We start from the raw sequence: 18,404 nt of genomic DNA, 5'->3' as shown, positions 1-18,404 counted from the left end.
CGCACCAATCGCCGGTCATCGCGGCATCGATGCAACGGTCGAACGACTTGGACGAACTTACTACTGGCCACATATGAACAAAACAGTGCGACGTTATATTGCGACGTGTGACATGTGCCAGCGTACCAAGTTACCAAATGCCAAAAAAGCAGGCTTGTTGCAGCCATTGCAACTAGCTTCTGGACGATGGACCTCGATTGCGGTTGATTTTATCACACACTTGCCAAAGACGCTATATAAGTTCGATGCAATTGCCGTTTTTGTGGATCGGTTTTCAAAGCGCACACATTTTGCTCCATGCAAGACGACTGATACAGCAGAAGATTTTGCTCATCTGTTTTTGCGTGAGATATACCGACAGCACGGCTTACCATCAGACGTAGTCTCGGATCGAGATGTCCGCTTTACTTCTAGATTCTGGAAGGCCTTGACGACGATGCTTGGGGTACAAAGAAATTTGTCCAGCAGTCTACACCCAGAATCAGACGGACAGACGGAATGCACGAATCAAACGCTTGAAGATATACTTCGTCATTACGTTGCATATAATCAATCGGATTGGGACGAATGGCTGCCGGTCCTCGAGCACACCTACAACGACGCCAAGCACGCTTCTACAGGGGTAACACCCTTTTACGCTGACTTGGGACGACAGGTGTCACTCGCTTTGACCACGGGATCTGCCTCCTCCGATGTTGATTCAGCAGACGTTCTCGCTACACGTTTGGAGTCTATCCGTCTTCAAGTCACTGAGGCAATCAAGGAAGCAACGGATCGCCAAGCCAAGTATGCCAATATGAAGCGACGTAATCTGGAATTCGACGTGGATGACGACGTATTAGTCAAGACGACCCACTTGAATCCTGATGTTTATTCCAACGCTCCCGCCAGAAAGTTACTTCCACGGTGGGCGGGTCCTTACAAAATCCTTGAACGTATTGGATCCGTGGCATACAAGCTTGATTTGCCGGCTTCGATCAGGGCTCACAACGTTTTCCATATGAGCGCCCTCAAGAAATATTTGGAATCTGACGATGTGGGACGCAAGCCAGAACGGCCACCACCAGTGATCACCAATGTTTCTGACGACGAAGACGAATGGGAAGTTGAAGCCATTCTCGACGGACGCAAGCGACGAAACAAGCTACAATATTTGGTTAAGTGGAAAGGTTATCCCTTACACGAGGCGACGTGGGAACCCGCCGAACACCTTTCCAATGCGCCCGAGGCTCTTCAAGATTTCAAACAATCCAAGGAAGCGACGCCATCAAAAGCTTCGGATACGAATTTACTTCCTCGACGCCGTGGTCGTCCGCCCAAACACAGACGAAACAGGTAACTGTATGTGCAATGGGTTGTGGTGTTAATTTTTTTTATAGTTCCTCTGGGTCTATTTCACCACGACGACCACCTTTTGGGATCTCTCGCGACGTTTTAATTTGCGGGGGGGAGAACCCTAGACCGGGACGATTTCTATCCAGTCGACGCACAAAACGATCCGTCACTGCTGTAGAAGAGTTCCAGCATACGAACCCACTTGGACGCGCACAAGGACGGTGCATACTACTCGCAGATCGACGCACAGACATTAACGAGCTACAAAGGACGGCGATTGAAACGACGCAAATCAAGAATTACTTTGGACGAGTCGACGCATCGACGGCGAGCACCTGACGTTTTACTTCGAGTTGACCTCTTGAAGTAGACGGGGGAGGATGTAGCGGTGCATACCGTTACGACGATATCCAATCTGCATGGTTGACGATCGACAACGCATGGTTCAGACGATAGGATGACTTGCGGTCAACCGCATGGTTGAATATGGAGTAAATATGGAGTAATAGGCGTGGATATTCTAGATAGAAGTTATGATGTAGATCAATACTTAGACGATAGCTAGCCCCCTATTACTCGACGTATATATAAAGACGGGATCCTGAGTTATATGGATCCCCATCGTTTTATCCTTTGATATATCCGAGTCTCACCTTATTCATTGATCCACACTGTCTACCCATTCACGTTCCCGATTGTAAGTATCTGGGCCGACACTGTTACAGGTTTTGTCAACGCGTCATCATTTTCAAATTACCAAAGATATGAGCAGTATAAATCGGCATGTACTTCATATAGCCTATAGTTAGCCTATGGTTTAACAGAAACTTATATCAGCGATTTCCATGCCGTTTAATAGCCCATGCCCTAAAGGAATAAACGTATACTTACAGAGAGTCTCCAATAAAAGTACTTATAGCACCATTATGACTATTAATTCAAAAAGAGATTAGTCACTAAAGAGAGCTTTTTTCAAATTTCAAACAAGCAACTAAGCATTCTTACCTTGTTTTATAATAGCCTACAGATTAGTTTGAGAACATCTAAGAAGATGCTATATTAATTTAGGTTTCAATGGTCTTAAACGAAGAAAATAAGTAAGACATTGTTACCTGAATTACAAAAGATGGTGGGCAAGAAGAAGGTGGAGAAAAAGGGAGACGGAAATTGAGCTGAGGCATTCTTAATTTAACTCAGCACTTAACCTTTTTTTTTTCTCTTTTGCACTCACCTTTATTCTCAATTACAACCATCTCCATTCGACCATGTCCTTCAACGTCTTCTCCATTAACGCACAAACTCAGAAGCAGCCTAAAACCAAAACATGTGTTCCTTGTAACACTGTCATCAAGCTTGGAGATGGCTTAGGAAACTGGAAAACTCATGTTAGCTCATCGAAACATCAGGTGAATGTTGCTGACTATGATGCCTGCATCGTCCGTGCTTCGGCTTCTAATGCTGAGGATATGGACGTTGACAGCACCAATTCGGGAGAGGAGCACCAGCAGCAGCATAGTGGTAGCAACGACGACGTCGAAGACGACGATGACAGTGACGACGAGTCGTCGACATTGCTGCTTTGCGTCAGTCGTACGGTGTTTTCCTCTCTCGTGGCAGGAATCCGGTGCTAATGCCGAGTTCGCTGCTGATGTGGAGAGTGATGGTGGCAGCGACGATGAAATCGACGAAGGTGATGATGATGGTGATAATCCGCTCGATTTCAGCGTCGACTACGAGACCAACGAAGACTGGTATCCTTTCGAGAACCAGTTGCAATTTCGTCTTGCTGCCTTCTTCCCCGCAGACGATCGCCTGAAAGACAGGATGATTAAAAAGCAGCTGAAAAGTCTTCTCGAAGATGTAGCCGTGATGTTTCGTGAGGATAAGGACCTCAAAGTGCCATCTGTTCGTTGGATGATGGATCCATCGTATGCTAAGCGAAGCAAAGTGCCAAAAATAAGAATAACAACAGTCAAAGCAGAGATCAGCAAGCCTAATACAGACGAAACCGTCAAAGTTACGGCACATATGCATAAGCCATCAGATTGCTTAAAGCTCCTCAACGCTGATCCAACTGTCTCTTCGAGTTTGAGTGCTCTACCCGACAAAACGCCTGACCAGCGAATCGAATTGACGCAAGGCAGTAAATGGAACACCTGCAATCTATTCCAGCATCCGTGCGTTACCAATTCTGTAGGAGCAATGCTTTGGGTTGGTGATTATGCCAAAATAATCGGCATCGGGCAGCAAACAACGTGCAAAATTGCAAAGTTCTACACTAAGCATGGTATTACATTTGCCGACATCTGTCCCGTCAAACTGGCCAAAAAGCAGGGTAACATAGAAGTAGCCATACTTTCCTACGAGAGCGATCCTGAACATCTATACTACATAACAGTGCCAATCGATAGACTTACCCTTGATTATGATGCCAATTGCAAATGGCATTATCTTGAGCACGTTGCTGCAAAGGTGACCAGTTCCAGTGCTGCTGGGGATATATGCGATTTCGACAGCGGCGAGTTCATCCCTATTGACTTTACGAAGCATAGTGATTTCAGAATCGGTCTGCGTTACGATCGTCGGCTGCCTGTCAAGATCGTACCAGTGAACTTGTTCATTGATGACACTAGCGGCAACCGATCAAAAAAATGGAACAAGTTCGATAGCTGGTCTCTAACGCCCGCTGCGCTTCTACTCACTGAACGCAACAAACGGGAGAACACGCACTTGATCGCTGTCCACAACAAATTGACTGCTTTGGAGATGCTTCCCTTTATTGTCGAGGACTTGTGCGAGCTTGAAAAGGGTGTGGTGATGTTCGATGCTGCTAGCAATCAGGACGTGTTGGTGGTGGCGCCGCTGTGCTTTATTTCGGCCGACAATCCACGGCACGCCGAACTCGTGTGTAGCAAAGGCCTTGCTTCAACTTTCCCTTGTCGCAAGTGCTACTACTATAAAGGATGTGATGAGCACTAGGCAGCTCTACCTCGCAATATTACTGACGTTGCAATGCTGTCAATAGGTCTTGATCTGGAGGATCCGGTGCGATTGCCAAATGACACCATGACAACGAATCCTACTGCTGTAGGATATAAACTGACTAGTGTAGAGGCGTTGGGCAACCTCGAGGCGTTTGACATTACGAAAGACTGCCAGTAGAGATACTGCACACCACGATGCTGGGAGTTACCAAATATCTCTTGCTTGAATTTTGCAATTATCTTGACAGCGACGAGCTCAAAGACCTCGAGCTCAAGTGCCGCAGCTACGACTCGAAAGCCTTCCGTCGCATGCTCAGCAGTAGTCTGCGTCTTCGCCGTTCCTTTGTCGGTCGCGATTACAAGGTCATTAGCCAGCAAGCAGCCGTCATCCTCAACGATCTCCTCCATCATGGTTGGTCAGCAAAAAGCGAGGAGAAAATGGAGGGTCTCCAGGCGTTCTTTGACTGCTTCCGTGTACATGGAGAGGTCATGTCGCTATTATTCATGTCCAAGATAGAAACAAAGTTCTCTATGTACAAGCTGCTGCTGAACAAGAAGACGGAGGAATTGACGGCTATGATTGGTGTTGTCGACAATTTCCTTATTGCGCAAGGAAATATGACCGCCAATAGTAAGATGGGTAACAAACCCAAGCTACACATCTTACATCACATCGTGGAGGATATCGAACGTTTCGCCACTGCTATTCATTTTGAATCAGAAAAAGGCGAATAGTTCAACAAATTCCTCCGAGAACACATCCTCCACACCAACCGCCACAACCCTTCGCGAGACCTACTTGTTTCCTTTGGACGGTATACAATGTTTCGTTGCATTGTCAATAGAGGCTATTTTCCCCATGTCGCGTCCAGTCGACTTGTTCATGCCAGCAACAAGATATAGAGTTGCCACGGCAGTTACTTAGTAGCACTGGGCTTGCAGGGGAATATCAAGGGGTAGAAAAGAGCTTGATATTACCTTGATATACAGCTTTTCTATAAAATATAAAGGTGTTTTCAAACACCTTAATATTTAGCTTTTCGAGTAAATATCAAGGTCTTTTTACACCTTGATATTTTTATGCGCATGTAGTCCCCCAAGCTCATAATTTGATTACATCATGCATGTAGATGTCTATAACGGTCTTACTATACATTGCATTTGGACCGGGTGCCTTCTGTAGTAGGTTCGTAAAAAGAAGGATTACGCATTGCATATTTTCGTTCTTTTTATCACACATATAGTAAACGGACAAAGCATGCTATTGGTTTTTATATTCATGGTCATGTGTAATATATATATTATTATGGGTGTCCACAACCGTTTTTATTATATTTTGTATAAAAAATCAATACAAGATTATGCTTTATAGAACATTAAAAGAACGTCATCAAATGTAAGTCTATGTTATGTAATGATTTTAAAAGGAAGGCTGTAGTCGAAAAGAGATAGTGCAAAGGATGGCAGTCCTGCTACGGAAAAATGCATGTTGAGTCAAATTATAAGTGAAAGCAAAAGCAGCGTAGAAGGAGATGTTCATAGACGATTTTGGAGATAACATACCTAAAAGACACAATGAAGATTGTTAGTGAAGAATCCAGAATGCATAATTCATAGGATGAAGGAGTTAAAGACCGGCCACGAAAGGAGCAGTTTGATATATACCAATGGTGCAGAGACAACGAAGCTCGTCATATGTCATAGGAAAAGAGTACTAACAAAGATACATATACCTATAAGGCCTTGATCCTTATCATCTATATGAGTCAGCCGTAATAGTAGCACTCCATTTCATCACGTTAGGAAGCCTTAGCAAGGCATGAATAAGTTCGTAGTGTACATGTGGCACGATGAGATGGGTGGTAGATTGTAGTTAGTCAGGGTTATAGATAAATGGTATACAGTAGATAAAATGAAAAAGGGAAACTTACGCTCTTCTAGCTATATATAACATCTGGCAGCGACAGCAGCTTCAAAAGGTATAAAGTACGAACTATGTTGTATGAAATGGTATAATGAAGGCGTGCATTAGTATAAGCAAGATAAACCGTAGAAAAATGTAAAAAGGAAAGAATAAGAGCCAAGAGGATCACCTTCAAACAAGACTGTAAATAAAAATCGATGTATATAAAAACTGGCTGTTGTATCTGCTACGTAGTGAGAGGAAGAAGAAGAAGGAGGAGGAAGAGGAAAGAGAAAGGGAATCCAGTGAACCAAAAAAAAGAACTTTTGAAAAGTACTCATCACATGCACACTCACAAAATCCGATCCAAACATTTGCCACAGATTATGCAAGTACCGCGTCGATTCCACCGACCAACACTTTATCCATCTTTCTGTATTTCAATTTACCTACCACCTTACACCTTGAGCATGACAAAGTTCTATCTACTTGGCGTTCCCGTAGCACTGGATATTAAATCGTTGAAGAAAGTGGTGGCCTGTGCAATAGCCATGATCGTAGTGAAAAGTAACAGGCCGTGCATAAGAAAAGGAAGTGTAAGAAACAATGCGTAGAAGAAGTCCAAGTATGCAAGGAAGAGCATCAAGTGAGATCGTTGATTACTCCCCCAACACAATCATATTGTGCTACTTTATTATCGTACCATAACTTTTACGAACGTTTATCGTAAACAACGCCATCCATTTACATTTGCTGCTGGCAATATGTCGCTTAAATTTGCTACATTCCTAAGAGCATGTATAGTAGCACCCATAGTCGATGAGCACTAATCCAATACGCCCTTAAAAAAGGTAAGAATGAATACACAGTGCACTACATCGTGACCAACCCCAATCCGATCCACATTGGTCCGACTGTAAACAATAATAACGGTATTCATCTGTAGCAAATATAAACTAATTGAGTGACAAAACATAAAGTCATTATAAAAGACGCTCTCAAAAATATACTTTCCTGAATCAGATCCCTTTCTTGATATCGAACTGCTTAGTGCTAACAACCAAAGTAAGCATAGAGAGTTGCTGGCAATACATTGTCGTTGCATGTACTGAGTTATCCTATAGATGCCTACCATACGTGAAATCAATGCACAAAGAGAGCGCGAAGCAGAATCCTGTCGTGTGGCCATCCAGCAGGAGAATGCTACTGCTTACGAGCGTGCATTGACGGAAGAACGGCTGCAAAGGGTGGAGACGGAAAACAGGTTGCTGCACGAACGGTTGACGTCGATAGGTGATACAGTTTCGCGCCTGTCCGAAGCGCGTCCTGAGCATGGGCAGCAAGAACCCGGTGTGGTCCAAACAGCGAGCACGCCAGGCCGTTTGCCAACTATTTCCGTAAGAAAACAATTATACAACGGCGAGCAATGGATTAGCAGTACATTGATGACTATGATGTGTTTGATAGGAGGCCATCTGCGACTACAATCGTACCCTGGGTGATCGTGGTTTCTGTTTCTCGACTGTGTTCACAGATCCACATAATCGCGCTGCTCGTGATCTGATCGTCAGGTACGTGAACAGCTTGAGCCATATCAACGTCAACAAGCGTCGTTTGTTGGACATGGTGTATACGTTCTTTGATAACGAGCGTACGAAGTCGCGACGACCGCCTTCCGCTGCTGAAGAACTGAAAGTGGTTCAGCGACGTTATCAGCGACGCAATACGGTAAGGTCATATAGATTAATTGGTGAGGATTTGGCTATTTGTTGGTAATAAAGGTAATGTTTAATATATATAAGAAATTGCAACGGCGATTACGAGCCCACGAGAACCATTCTGCTCAATTCGATGAGCTCTACCCAGACGGTTCTCGGTTGCTCCAGCACAAGTGCCTGTCTGATGAAGAGACAGACACGGAAGGCAGCACCAATGGGAAGCAGTTGTTGGTGCTGGTGCCTGAATGGCGTACCGATAGGGTAAGACGCTTGCATGAGTGTTTAAAGGTTATGTCATGGAGCTGATGACATCTGTAGGCAAACGAGTTTTTTGCAAAACTGGACGAGATTGTGGCTGCTGGTGCTGGTCTCCGGAATCAGCGAGCGGCACTTGTTGGTAGAACAAGGGTTAGCAGAGCGGTGGATTTGGCACCTGAAGTGGTGTCTACGCTGCCAGCTTGGGCTCACCACTAGAAAAATAAATCGGTTGCACGGTTTCTGTGTGGGTATGGGGAGGGCAAAAGTAGTTATGTGTGTACTGTTTCGTAAGAGGATTGTTTAGGGGAGGGAGACTCAGAATGCAATTGATATTGGGGGTCAGAAGAAAAAGTCTTTGCCATATCTTGGGGTGACATGCAAAACGAACACGCGTCCTTTCTTTGTTCCCTTTCTTCTCTTTCCTGGTTTTTTTCTGTTAATCTTTACACTGAACAGCATCTCCTTCATTCGACGCTCTATTCTCGATACACTCAAAGGAAGGGTATTCAGTACACATATAAGCTGCCGCACATTCACAAAAAAGCCTCATTGTTGGAACCAGCATTTGGTACGGTTGGCCTTGTATATATATGCGTTCCTAGATACTATACAGAACCATCTCTTTGTACAAACGAACACTTTCTTTATACAACATAATGTGCTGTTAATCATTTCGCTGACGAGCTCAGCAAGAATGTAGGCACTTACGTAGCTGTTTCGACAGTTGAATGGACATGTAAAGGCAAGAACGAATTTTTTAAGGTAGTGAACGGTTTTGTTTGTTGAGGAGGAGAGATGAAAGTATAAATGTAGAGATGGGATATTCATGCGGAAAGTAAAGGGTTTGCCCTTATGCTAACATTTTTTAGGCAAGGGAATGACTACTGTTGTTCCGTCATTATCATCGTCTAGGCTATCATATTTAACGACTGCAACTTGTGTGTTCAAACGGTGAACAGGCACGATGCAATTGCTACTCTCGGCTCAAAATCGACTACTCCATATTGTTTCCAAGTACTCATCCGTGAAGGAGGGGGACATCCAACTCCAATTAGATATTAGATAATATTATTGACTATAAGAAATCTATTGGCTGTAAAAATCCAAATTGTACAAAAAATTGAATTTTGTGTATATATAAAAATAATTGGTAAGAAAGGAATGCCTCAGTCAAATATTGGATAAAGGTAGTTAACATACCCGTTGAGATAGTCCATCATTTTCTCTTTCTTTTTGTTTGCCAGCAAACGTATTGTAGACGTTGCATCATCTTCAGTATCTCTGTCGCTCTCGCTATTGCTGCTGTCGTCATGATGCTTCGCTTTGGACTTTGTTTTCTTGTGCTTTTTGTTGGATCGCTTATGGTTTTTGTTGGCATACGCAAGAGCACCTTTTTCGATCAGACACTTATAAGCGTCAATGGCAGCCTGGAAAGTCGCTTTGTCTTTTTTACCAACATAAACCATTTGCTTAATGATAGCTTTGGCTTCGCCTATCTCTTCGCTGTTCGGTGGAAAGCAAGTACTGAAAATGCTACGTAAATGCTGCTCTATATGCCACCCGCAAAGTATATGCTCTGCATCTTTGAAAGTTGACTCGATGGCGTTGATTAAAGCTCTTTCGTTGTCTGTAATGAAGATATGTACGTTTCCTTCTGGCCATATGACTTGTCGCATAGTCCGAAGGAGCCAGGTGTACGACTCTTCTTTCTCGTTCGTTCACCAAGAAAGCAGAGGCAATAAGCACGTTCTTGAGCTTTGATGCATCGAGATGACTGATACCAATACCATTGACAAGAGGCATATTGGTTCTGCTTGTTTGTACGTCGCATCGATAGCAATGATCTCGTTGAATCGTCGTGCTTTTGCTATACTCGTTTCATGGGTAAAAAAGAGGGCGTCGAGACTTTTACCTGTGCCGTCTAGCTTATATCTAGTGATATAGTTGTTACCAATGAGGAACTCGAATATCCTACTGAAGCCGCCATGATTATCCTCACGGAATATTTGTGCACGAAAATTGTATAGATCCCTCATAGTCATAATTGCGCCGTCTTCGTGGTTCTAGACTTCTCAATGTATCATGAGGGGCCTGACGGAATTATCTGTCAATGATAATATTTACTGCTCGGCGTGGAGAGTTGGCGTGCAGTATTGGTTGTAATACTGAGGAGGCTTGTCGAGGGAGTGGTTGTACTCATTGTCGTTGCTGACCTTCGTTACTTTCCAGTGCTTATCCTTCTCAGACCACCTTAGGTTCATGGTCCATTGGTAGCCGGTCGTTTTCGTCGCTGTTTGGCGTCCCCGCGTTTCTTCAGTTACTCCATGTGTATTGCGATAGCTTCCACCATATACGCACTAGATCACGATTTTTACATTCTTCTCACTTCGTTTAGTTGAAACCGCAAAGTTGTATTCTCTGGCTTGCTCGTTGATTGCTTTCGCGATTTGCTTATTTGATCCGGTATGAGTAGTGTCAATCAATTGCTCCATAGTGTTGGGATAGTAGAATGATAAACGTAGGTAGAAAGTTGAAGATATAATATCAAAGAATACTGTTTATTGAGGAGCATTTATATACTTGTATAAACTACTGCACATAAACACATCCGTAGAGACACCCTAGAGAGTTTGAAAAGCATTAAGAAATGTTTTTCATATACTTTTTATGGTTCCTTTTTGTTATATATCGAAAGATGTATAATAACAATAACAAGTGAACAAATCCAGTGAACACATCCTTGCAGACACCCCTACAAGTATATACTTATAGGATGTGTGTGACCTGATGAGGATTAAAAATAGAAGGGGGTGTCCGTATCAAAAGCCCTTTTCTTTTGTCCCTCCTATATCCAACCACTGATACTATCCTTTGAGGAAGCGCGTTTCTGGGGCTATAAAATAAGTGCAGTATGTAACATAACATAGACCGCTCAATAGTATAATGGATGTGCATCCCACCCATTCTTTCATAAGATCTGCGCACCCATTAGCTGCACCAATATCTTTGCTGGTTGCTGAAATGAAAGAGGCGGTATGATAGAGCAAGGAACAGTAGTAATATTAGACACTTGTGCACCCTTTATAATTATAAAAACTTAGAAAACACTTGCAGCACTTACCATCAGCATTATAGATTACAATAAATAAGCCTTAACCATTCCTTGAGATGGCGAATGCCAAACGGGTTGGACATTGTAGGTGTTTATATGCGAGGTATAGAAACGAGTATTGTAAAAGTATTTGCGCATCGAGTACCAACACGCCGTAACAAGTTCTTATATGTTTTTCGTCGTTCATCAAGGGCCATTGACATTTGGATTATTGAATGGTGGAAGCGTCGACGTCGATGGTAAAAGGAATCGGCAAAATGCTCGTGTGCGTTTAGAGCAAGAACAAAGACAATAAAGGGCTTCGTTTTTACCACAATGCTATACCAACAAACACACACGTGCGCACACACCTATGTATATCCAATATATACGTTCGTTCTTACCTCCATCTCACCACATATATTATAATTAAGTGTTGAGTCCAACTTTATCTCGAATCGCTGTTACAGTTGTGTCTATTGGAATTATTTGAGCAGGTTTGACAGTGACCGTTAGTATAAAAGTGCAGATGCTTATTTCTGCTGCAAATTATAATTGCTCTCCCTGTGCTATTTAGCGGACTAGACTATGATTATGGATTTTAAGCAAATTTATAAATATTCGGAGTTTCAATTTGTGCATAATTAAAATTATTTTTAATATAAAAATTGAATTTTATATTTATAAAAAAATAATAATTACAAAAAGGTTAATAAATTTATTTTTAATAATTCATTAGAAAAATAAATGTAGGGGAAAACAAATATTATGGATAATATTCTAGAATATTCATGGATTGTAGAGAAAACGACATAGCCCGTTGATACGATTTTTATACTAATATTTATTAAAATAAATCGTGCATATATTAATACTTAGTACGTTAGGCTTATCTTTATGTTATCATACATAATTATAATTTGCACTGTAGCAAGCAGAATATCACTAGTACAATTCATTTTCAGTAGCGCTACCAATATAGGCAGAGTATTTCATTTTTTATATGAAATATAAAAAAATAAAAAAACAACAAAAAAAGGGAATATTAGAATTTTCAACAAATTAATCTAATAGACAGTACTGGAGTACCATTATACCCCAAAAAAAAGAAAGGATACATTGTATCCTTTTTTTTTCTAATACCATTTTGGTATTTAAATATATACTATTGTATATATTTTCTTATTATAATATATTTTATTTATTTTATTGATATTATTTAAATATTTACACTAATAACTTTTTTAATAATTTTTTTTCTTTTACCATTATCAATCACATATTCATCTATCATTTCATCATCACTATCACTAATATTCTTTTCTATATTTTCATCATTATCATTAATTTCAAGTTTTAAAAATTCTTCATGTAAATTTACTATTTTATTATAATTTTCATTTACTTCTCTTTCACTTGAAAATATGTTTGCTATTTTTTGATGGAAATTCAAATCCATCACTATACCATAACTGATGATAGGGCTCTTCTTTTATATTATATTTTTCTACCATTAAATCCATATTTTTTAATAAACATGCTACATAGAACTGTAAGTTATAATATTTTATGTCTGAAATTTGTAATGCAGAATTATTATTTGAAAACCTTTTAAATTTAGATGCAAGTACAGAAAATTGGTTCTCTATTTCAGATCTAAAACTACCAAATTTTTTATTAAAACTATTTTTATTAATAGTTAATTTTTTATCTTTTTCTTTTCTAATTGGATATTGAAAATTATAATTATTAAACTCATAACCAGAGTTAATGCATCTTCAGTGAAAGATGCAAGTATTTATAAATAAATCATAACCACCATCAGTTCCTATATAGTCTAATTCATTAATTTTTTTATATAGTTTCATATTAAGAAACATTGTTCCATCATTATCCTTTGTACATTTTTGACTTTTAGATGTAAATATTATCATTTTATTCATATCACATAAAATTTGTGTTCTTATTCCTTTTCCTTTTAATTTATAAGAATATAAATCCTTTGAATTTTCATCAGGATGATAATACTTAATTTTCGAATCATGTCCATCTATAAATAAGGTTATATTTTTAAATCCAGTAGGATTATTTATTTTTGCAGCTAATATTCTTATTTTTATATTTGAAAATATATTTTCTAAATCATATTTAACTTTTTTATTTATTCTTATATAATCTGTTATCCAAAATGCTTTATATAATCTATAAAATGAAGAATATGGTATAAATTTTTCCATATCTATACCATTTTCACCACATACAATATGATACAATAATAGCAATCCTTTTTCAATTTCTCTATAAGGTGCTAGATATTCATTTACACCATATAATATAACTAAAAAATAAAAAACAGCAATATATCCAAGTTTATCTAATAATTCATTTTTTATAATTTGTATAGTATTATTTTTAAAATTTTTAATCTCAGTTCTATGATTATATTTATTTAATATTTCAGGCCAAGATTTATTTAAAAAATCCCATTTATTAGTAATTAATTTTTCTATTTCATTTTTTTATATATCATTTAATGGGTTATCAATATCCATTTTTTATTAATATAATAAAATTTCATTTTTATACTTATTTAAATGTTAAATATATTATTCATTATTAAAACCTTTTATAAATTTTTATATATTATTGAAGCTGATAATATATGAACTAGTGTCCTTAGCTATCGCTCCCTATTCTCAATGAGCTTTACGATTTACAAATGCACTTTTATAATTACCTTGTCTCAAGATGAATGGCACACTATGTAGTTACAATGCTTTTTTTTTTATCGCTGACAAAACATATACTGCTGCACTTAATTTTTTCTCCAAGTCCCTTTATTCTGTGCCTGCTACCCTTCACCTATCTGACTTTCAAAAAAATTGAAAACTGGGGGGGGGCCAAAGTTAAAATCGGGGCAGAATAAGGAACTTGTGCTTTATTCCTATCCTAATCACTCTCCTCATGCTTTCTTCGCTTCGCTCAGTTTATGCTTCGTACATAGGTTGACACTATGCTTATTCCCTGTCTTAATTACTCTACCAATGGCGCATATGCATTACCAACTGTTTTTATATAAAAACAATTAGTAGTAAGTTTTTTATTGGTAATAAAAATTTAAATTAATTATAAAATTGAATTTTTATTTTCTAAAAAAATAAATTTCTCAATAGATTTAATCAATTTTTATAAAGGTTGCACTTAATAGTTTTCTTCCAATTAACCATATACAATTACGTATTAATCTATGTAATGAAATAGGTACTTTCATGGAATCTGAATTTGACCATTTCTTAGAAAAAGAAAAAAAAAATAGTTGAAAGAATACAAAAAAAAGTAAATAGAAAAATAAAGGATTTATTTTCTTCTAATCATTTCTTATATCTATCTATAAATAATAATTTTTGTACACATATATTTAGAAAGGGTAAACATGAAGGAGAATTTTGTGCCCATAAAATTAGAACAAATTTAAATGGTAAAAAACCAGATTATCTTTGTTGCAGACATAGTAAAAATCATATTCCAAAAAAAAGAAAAAAAAATGTGAAAAATGAGAAAATAGTTGAAAAAGAAATTGAGAAAAAAAAAGAAAAAAAAAAGAAAAAAAGAAAACCCATAAAAATTACAATAGGAAATCCTTTTTTCTTATGCTTTAACAATATTCTTCCTTAAATTTTTTATATAAATTCTATTATATATATTATGTTCTTTTATAATATACCTAGACTATGCTTTTCAATATATGCTTTCAATAAATCTTTTTGATTAAATATATCAATAGATAACCAACTATTATCATTATTACTATATCCAACCCATTTTACCTCAAATAAATATATATTATTTTCTTTTTTATGTCTAATAATACTTTCTATTTCATATGATGTAGTTGAACGCTGTTTTCCTTTTATATTTCTTCTTCTTTTTCTAGTACGTTCATTAAAATTAGGTATATCATTATCACTTTCATTATTTTCTGAATTATTAGATTCAGTATTATTTATAGCCATTATATTATCTGATATAGTTATATTTAATAAATTATTTTGTATCTGCACCATTCTATCTAGTTTATTTTTATTTTGTTCATTATTGCTAGGGGTACTCAGAAAATCCGGATTGGCTGATCCGTTTCGTTTCGAATTGAAATGAAACGGATTAAGATTGCAGTTTTTACGAAACGAAACGGATTCGGATTCGAGATTGCTGATTCGGATCAAAAACGGTTCAAAAGTTTGCGATCCGTTTGATCCGTTTGATCCGTTTTTCCCATGTCGAATGCACAGCATGCTAATTCTAGTACAATGCACCTCAACTCACAACTCCGTTTCTAGAAAACAAAAACGAGTTTTTATTTGCGCTAAGTTAGTAAAGTTGTAAATGGTGCAGAAGTAAAAGTAGCAGTAGTATCCATATTGTTGCAGCATCAAAGTACCGACTCTGCAAACACCAAAATATATGATGATAGATCCTCTATTTTTTCAACTTACACATGATATTGAGGTATGCTTGCGTTATATAGCCATCCATCTACTGTCGTGTATCAAAATAAAGCAGAATGGCCTCGCTGTTCTTATACCATACACTATAACGGAAAGAAACATGGCTGTCCAATACCATTTCCATTATTTGATGTGATCATAAGATTTTGAGCTTGTTTATTGCCTAGAAGAGAACTGTATACCCATCAGTTAGCTTAATTAACCAAAGTTGTATTATAGAATATAGACATCTCCTAAAGGCTGAAAACAATAAACGAATGATATGATAGCGGCAATGGATAAAATCAAAGATAGATGAAAGTTAACAATGGCATATACACTGTAGCGGAAAACAAAGCATTGATTCTGGAACCAAATAGGCAGTTATCAGCAAAGTCAAGTAAAAATGTTTTGCTTATCAGTAGGATAGCAGTGTAAAAAAAGTCAAAGTAAATGCAACGATTTTCAATGGGCAGTTATCGGCAATGTCAAGCAAAGTATGTCTCGTATATCAGGAGCATATAGGGGTCGCAATCTGACCCGCGGGTCAAAACCGACCCGTGGGTCAAGGACGGGTCAACGGGTCGGGTTGCTGCTTTTCTGACCCACGGGTCGACCCGTCCAACCCTTGACCCGACCCGTTGACCCGTTGTGACCCGAGTGTATATAGTTTAGATTTGGGACAGTACTAGTTATCCAACGGTTCCTTTATTCAAGTGTATAGCAAGATATACGAAAGGGAAAAAAGAATATTATGATGACATATGCGAATACTGTTTATTTTATAATAACTTTATATGAAGGGCAAAGTATGAAGATAAGGGGAAGCGCTAAGGCCTAACGGTGCAAAGTATATAGGATTTAATAAATAAGGATACCTGAAGACCAAGATAACTTAGACTTTAGAGTAAAAGGAAGAACAAAATAGGGAAGGCCATTAAAAAAGGAAACAGGAAGAAGTGTAAAAAGTAAGTGAGCAGTTTAGCAATAGGAGCAAAAAAAATGAATGAAAGGAAAGAGGAGTGAAAAAGAGACAAATCAAATAGGAACGACAAAGATCGGAAAGTGAGAAAAAAAAAAGGGATAAAGGTGGTGGAAATTTTTTTAGTCGGTTGTTATTTTTGACCAAGCCTTTACCAAAACGCTTTCTTGTAATGCTTCCGGCAATAATCTGTTTCGTTCAGATGGCACGAATCCTTTGACATCCGAAAACAAGCGCTCGCAAGATGTTGACGTTGCAGGGATGGCGAGAAACTTGCGTGCCATTTTTGCTAACTGCACGTACGTTGTGCTTGTGCGTTGCCAGTACTCCAATTCGTAGCTTACCGGTCGTCTATTATCGTCACCTTCGGCAAGTGCTGTCTGTGGCTCGCTTACATATGCTGTCAACTCATCTTGGATTCTTTGCCTCTTGGGACGGTAGCGATTGCGACGTATCTCCTCAGGTGACAGTGCTCCAGCCTCACGGTCAGTGGTGCCACTCACAGTCTTGAACGTGCTCCATTCTGCTTCGACACTCATTCTAGCTGTCTCTTTAAATTCTGGCTCCCATTCCCGTTCATCCCAGTAAGCATACTTCAGGCACGGGTCCATTGCTGTGGCGACGGCATATACGGTGGACGAATCGGTTCTTGCATAATACATTTCAAGCTTTGCTTGGGCCTGTCTTGCTGCGTCACGTAGGATTTGCGGATTTGACGTGTCGTCTTGGAAGTCTTCGAGATCGTCAATGAGCACGTTGTATGCGAAGATTACTTTGTTGATAGACGGGTAACTATTGATGGACCATGTTGCTTAATACATTGCTGTATGTGATGCTATTACAGCGTGTTATATTTTCCGTAATAACTTACTGTGATGTTGATAGCTCTTCCGTCATAATTTTTAGACTATCCAGCAATGCTATGACCTTTTTCATGTATGGCTCGTCTTGGGGATCCAACCGATATATCGACAACTCGCTAAAGAAGTCGCAGGTTGCATTATACGCGTCCTTCACCCTCAACGCCCGTACCAGCATATCATAAGTGGAGTTCCATCGTGTGCGCACATCCAATTGTAGCTCGAGCTGCTCGCCATACTTCATAGAACAATATTCACGATATTGTTTTCGGTACTTGGTAGTGGACATCCTTATAACATGGTAAATTTAAGTTAATATTTGTGTAAGCAGGCTTAACCATTTATGCCAGTGATTTATACCCTACCTGATTTTCTTTATTCCTACTCGTAACTTGGACACCACGTTGCTAATATCTTGATCGGCCGCGATATCTGATTCAACAACATTGTCGAGCAACGGCTGTGAACGCAACCCATCTTTGATCAGTACTTGCGCAACCAAATTGACGACGTGACCGATACACGGGATAAGGTGTTTGGCTGCCTGGAAATGGAATGCGCGACGACTCTCCCCTCTTGTCTCGGCACGCCTTTCAAGCTCTTTAGCCATGGACAGGTTGTTGGAAGCATTGTCGGCGGTAATGGTAAACAGGAGATGAGTAATGTCGAAATCGTCGAGCACTCTTAGGAAATGATCAGCAAGAGCTTCTCTGGAATGGCGTTCATCTGGATGCTGGAGACCGACTAAGACCTCCCGCTGCACCCAGTACTCGTCAATGAAATGAGCGG

At 39.0% G+C, this 18,404-nt stretch overlaps 2 protein-coding genes across 2 annotated transcripts; both read left to right on the top strand.

The window, feature by feature from the left end:
• Window positions 1-3,927: 3,927 nt before the first annotated feature.
• On the top strand, window positions 3,928-4,128 carry BDB00DRAFT_734059 (uncharacterized protein; the record flags this gene model as incomplete). The annotated part of the gene is made up of 1 exon (XM_053118355.1): window positions 3,928-4,128. A coding segment is annotated over one exon (201 nt), but the record flags the coding sequence as incomplete, so codon positions are not given.
• A 386-nt stretch (window positions 4,129-4,514) lies between these two features.
• Window positions 4,515-5,054, top strand: BDB00DRAFT_897718 (uncharacterized protein; the record flags this gene model as incomplete). The annotated part of the gene is made up of 1 exon (XM_053128525.1): window positions 4,515-5,054. The coding sequence occupies one exon, from the start codon at window positions 4,515-4,517 to the stop codon at window positions 5,052-5,054; it is 540 nt and encodes a 179-aa protein (XP_052972636.1).
• Between the last annotated feature and the right edge of the window lie 13,350 nt (window positions 5,055-18,404).

The sequence above is a fragment of the Zychaea mexicana genome, assembly GCF_025766255.1.
Source record: "Zychaea mexicana strain RSA 1403 chromosome Unknown BDB00scaffold_192, whole genome shotgun sequence".
Lineage (NCBI taxonomy): Eukaryota > Fungi > Mucoromycota > Mucoromycetes > Mucorales > Lichtheimiaceae > Zychaea > Zychaea mexicana.
This window is presented reverse-complemented; position numbering and strand designations above follow the sequence as displayed.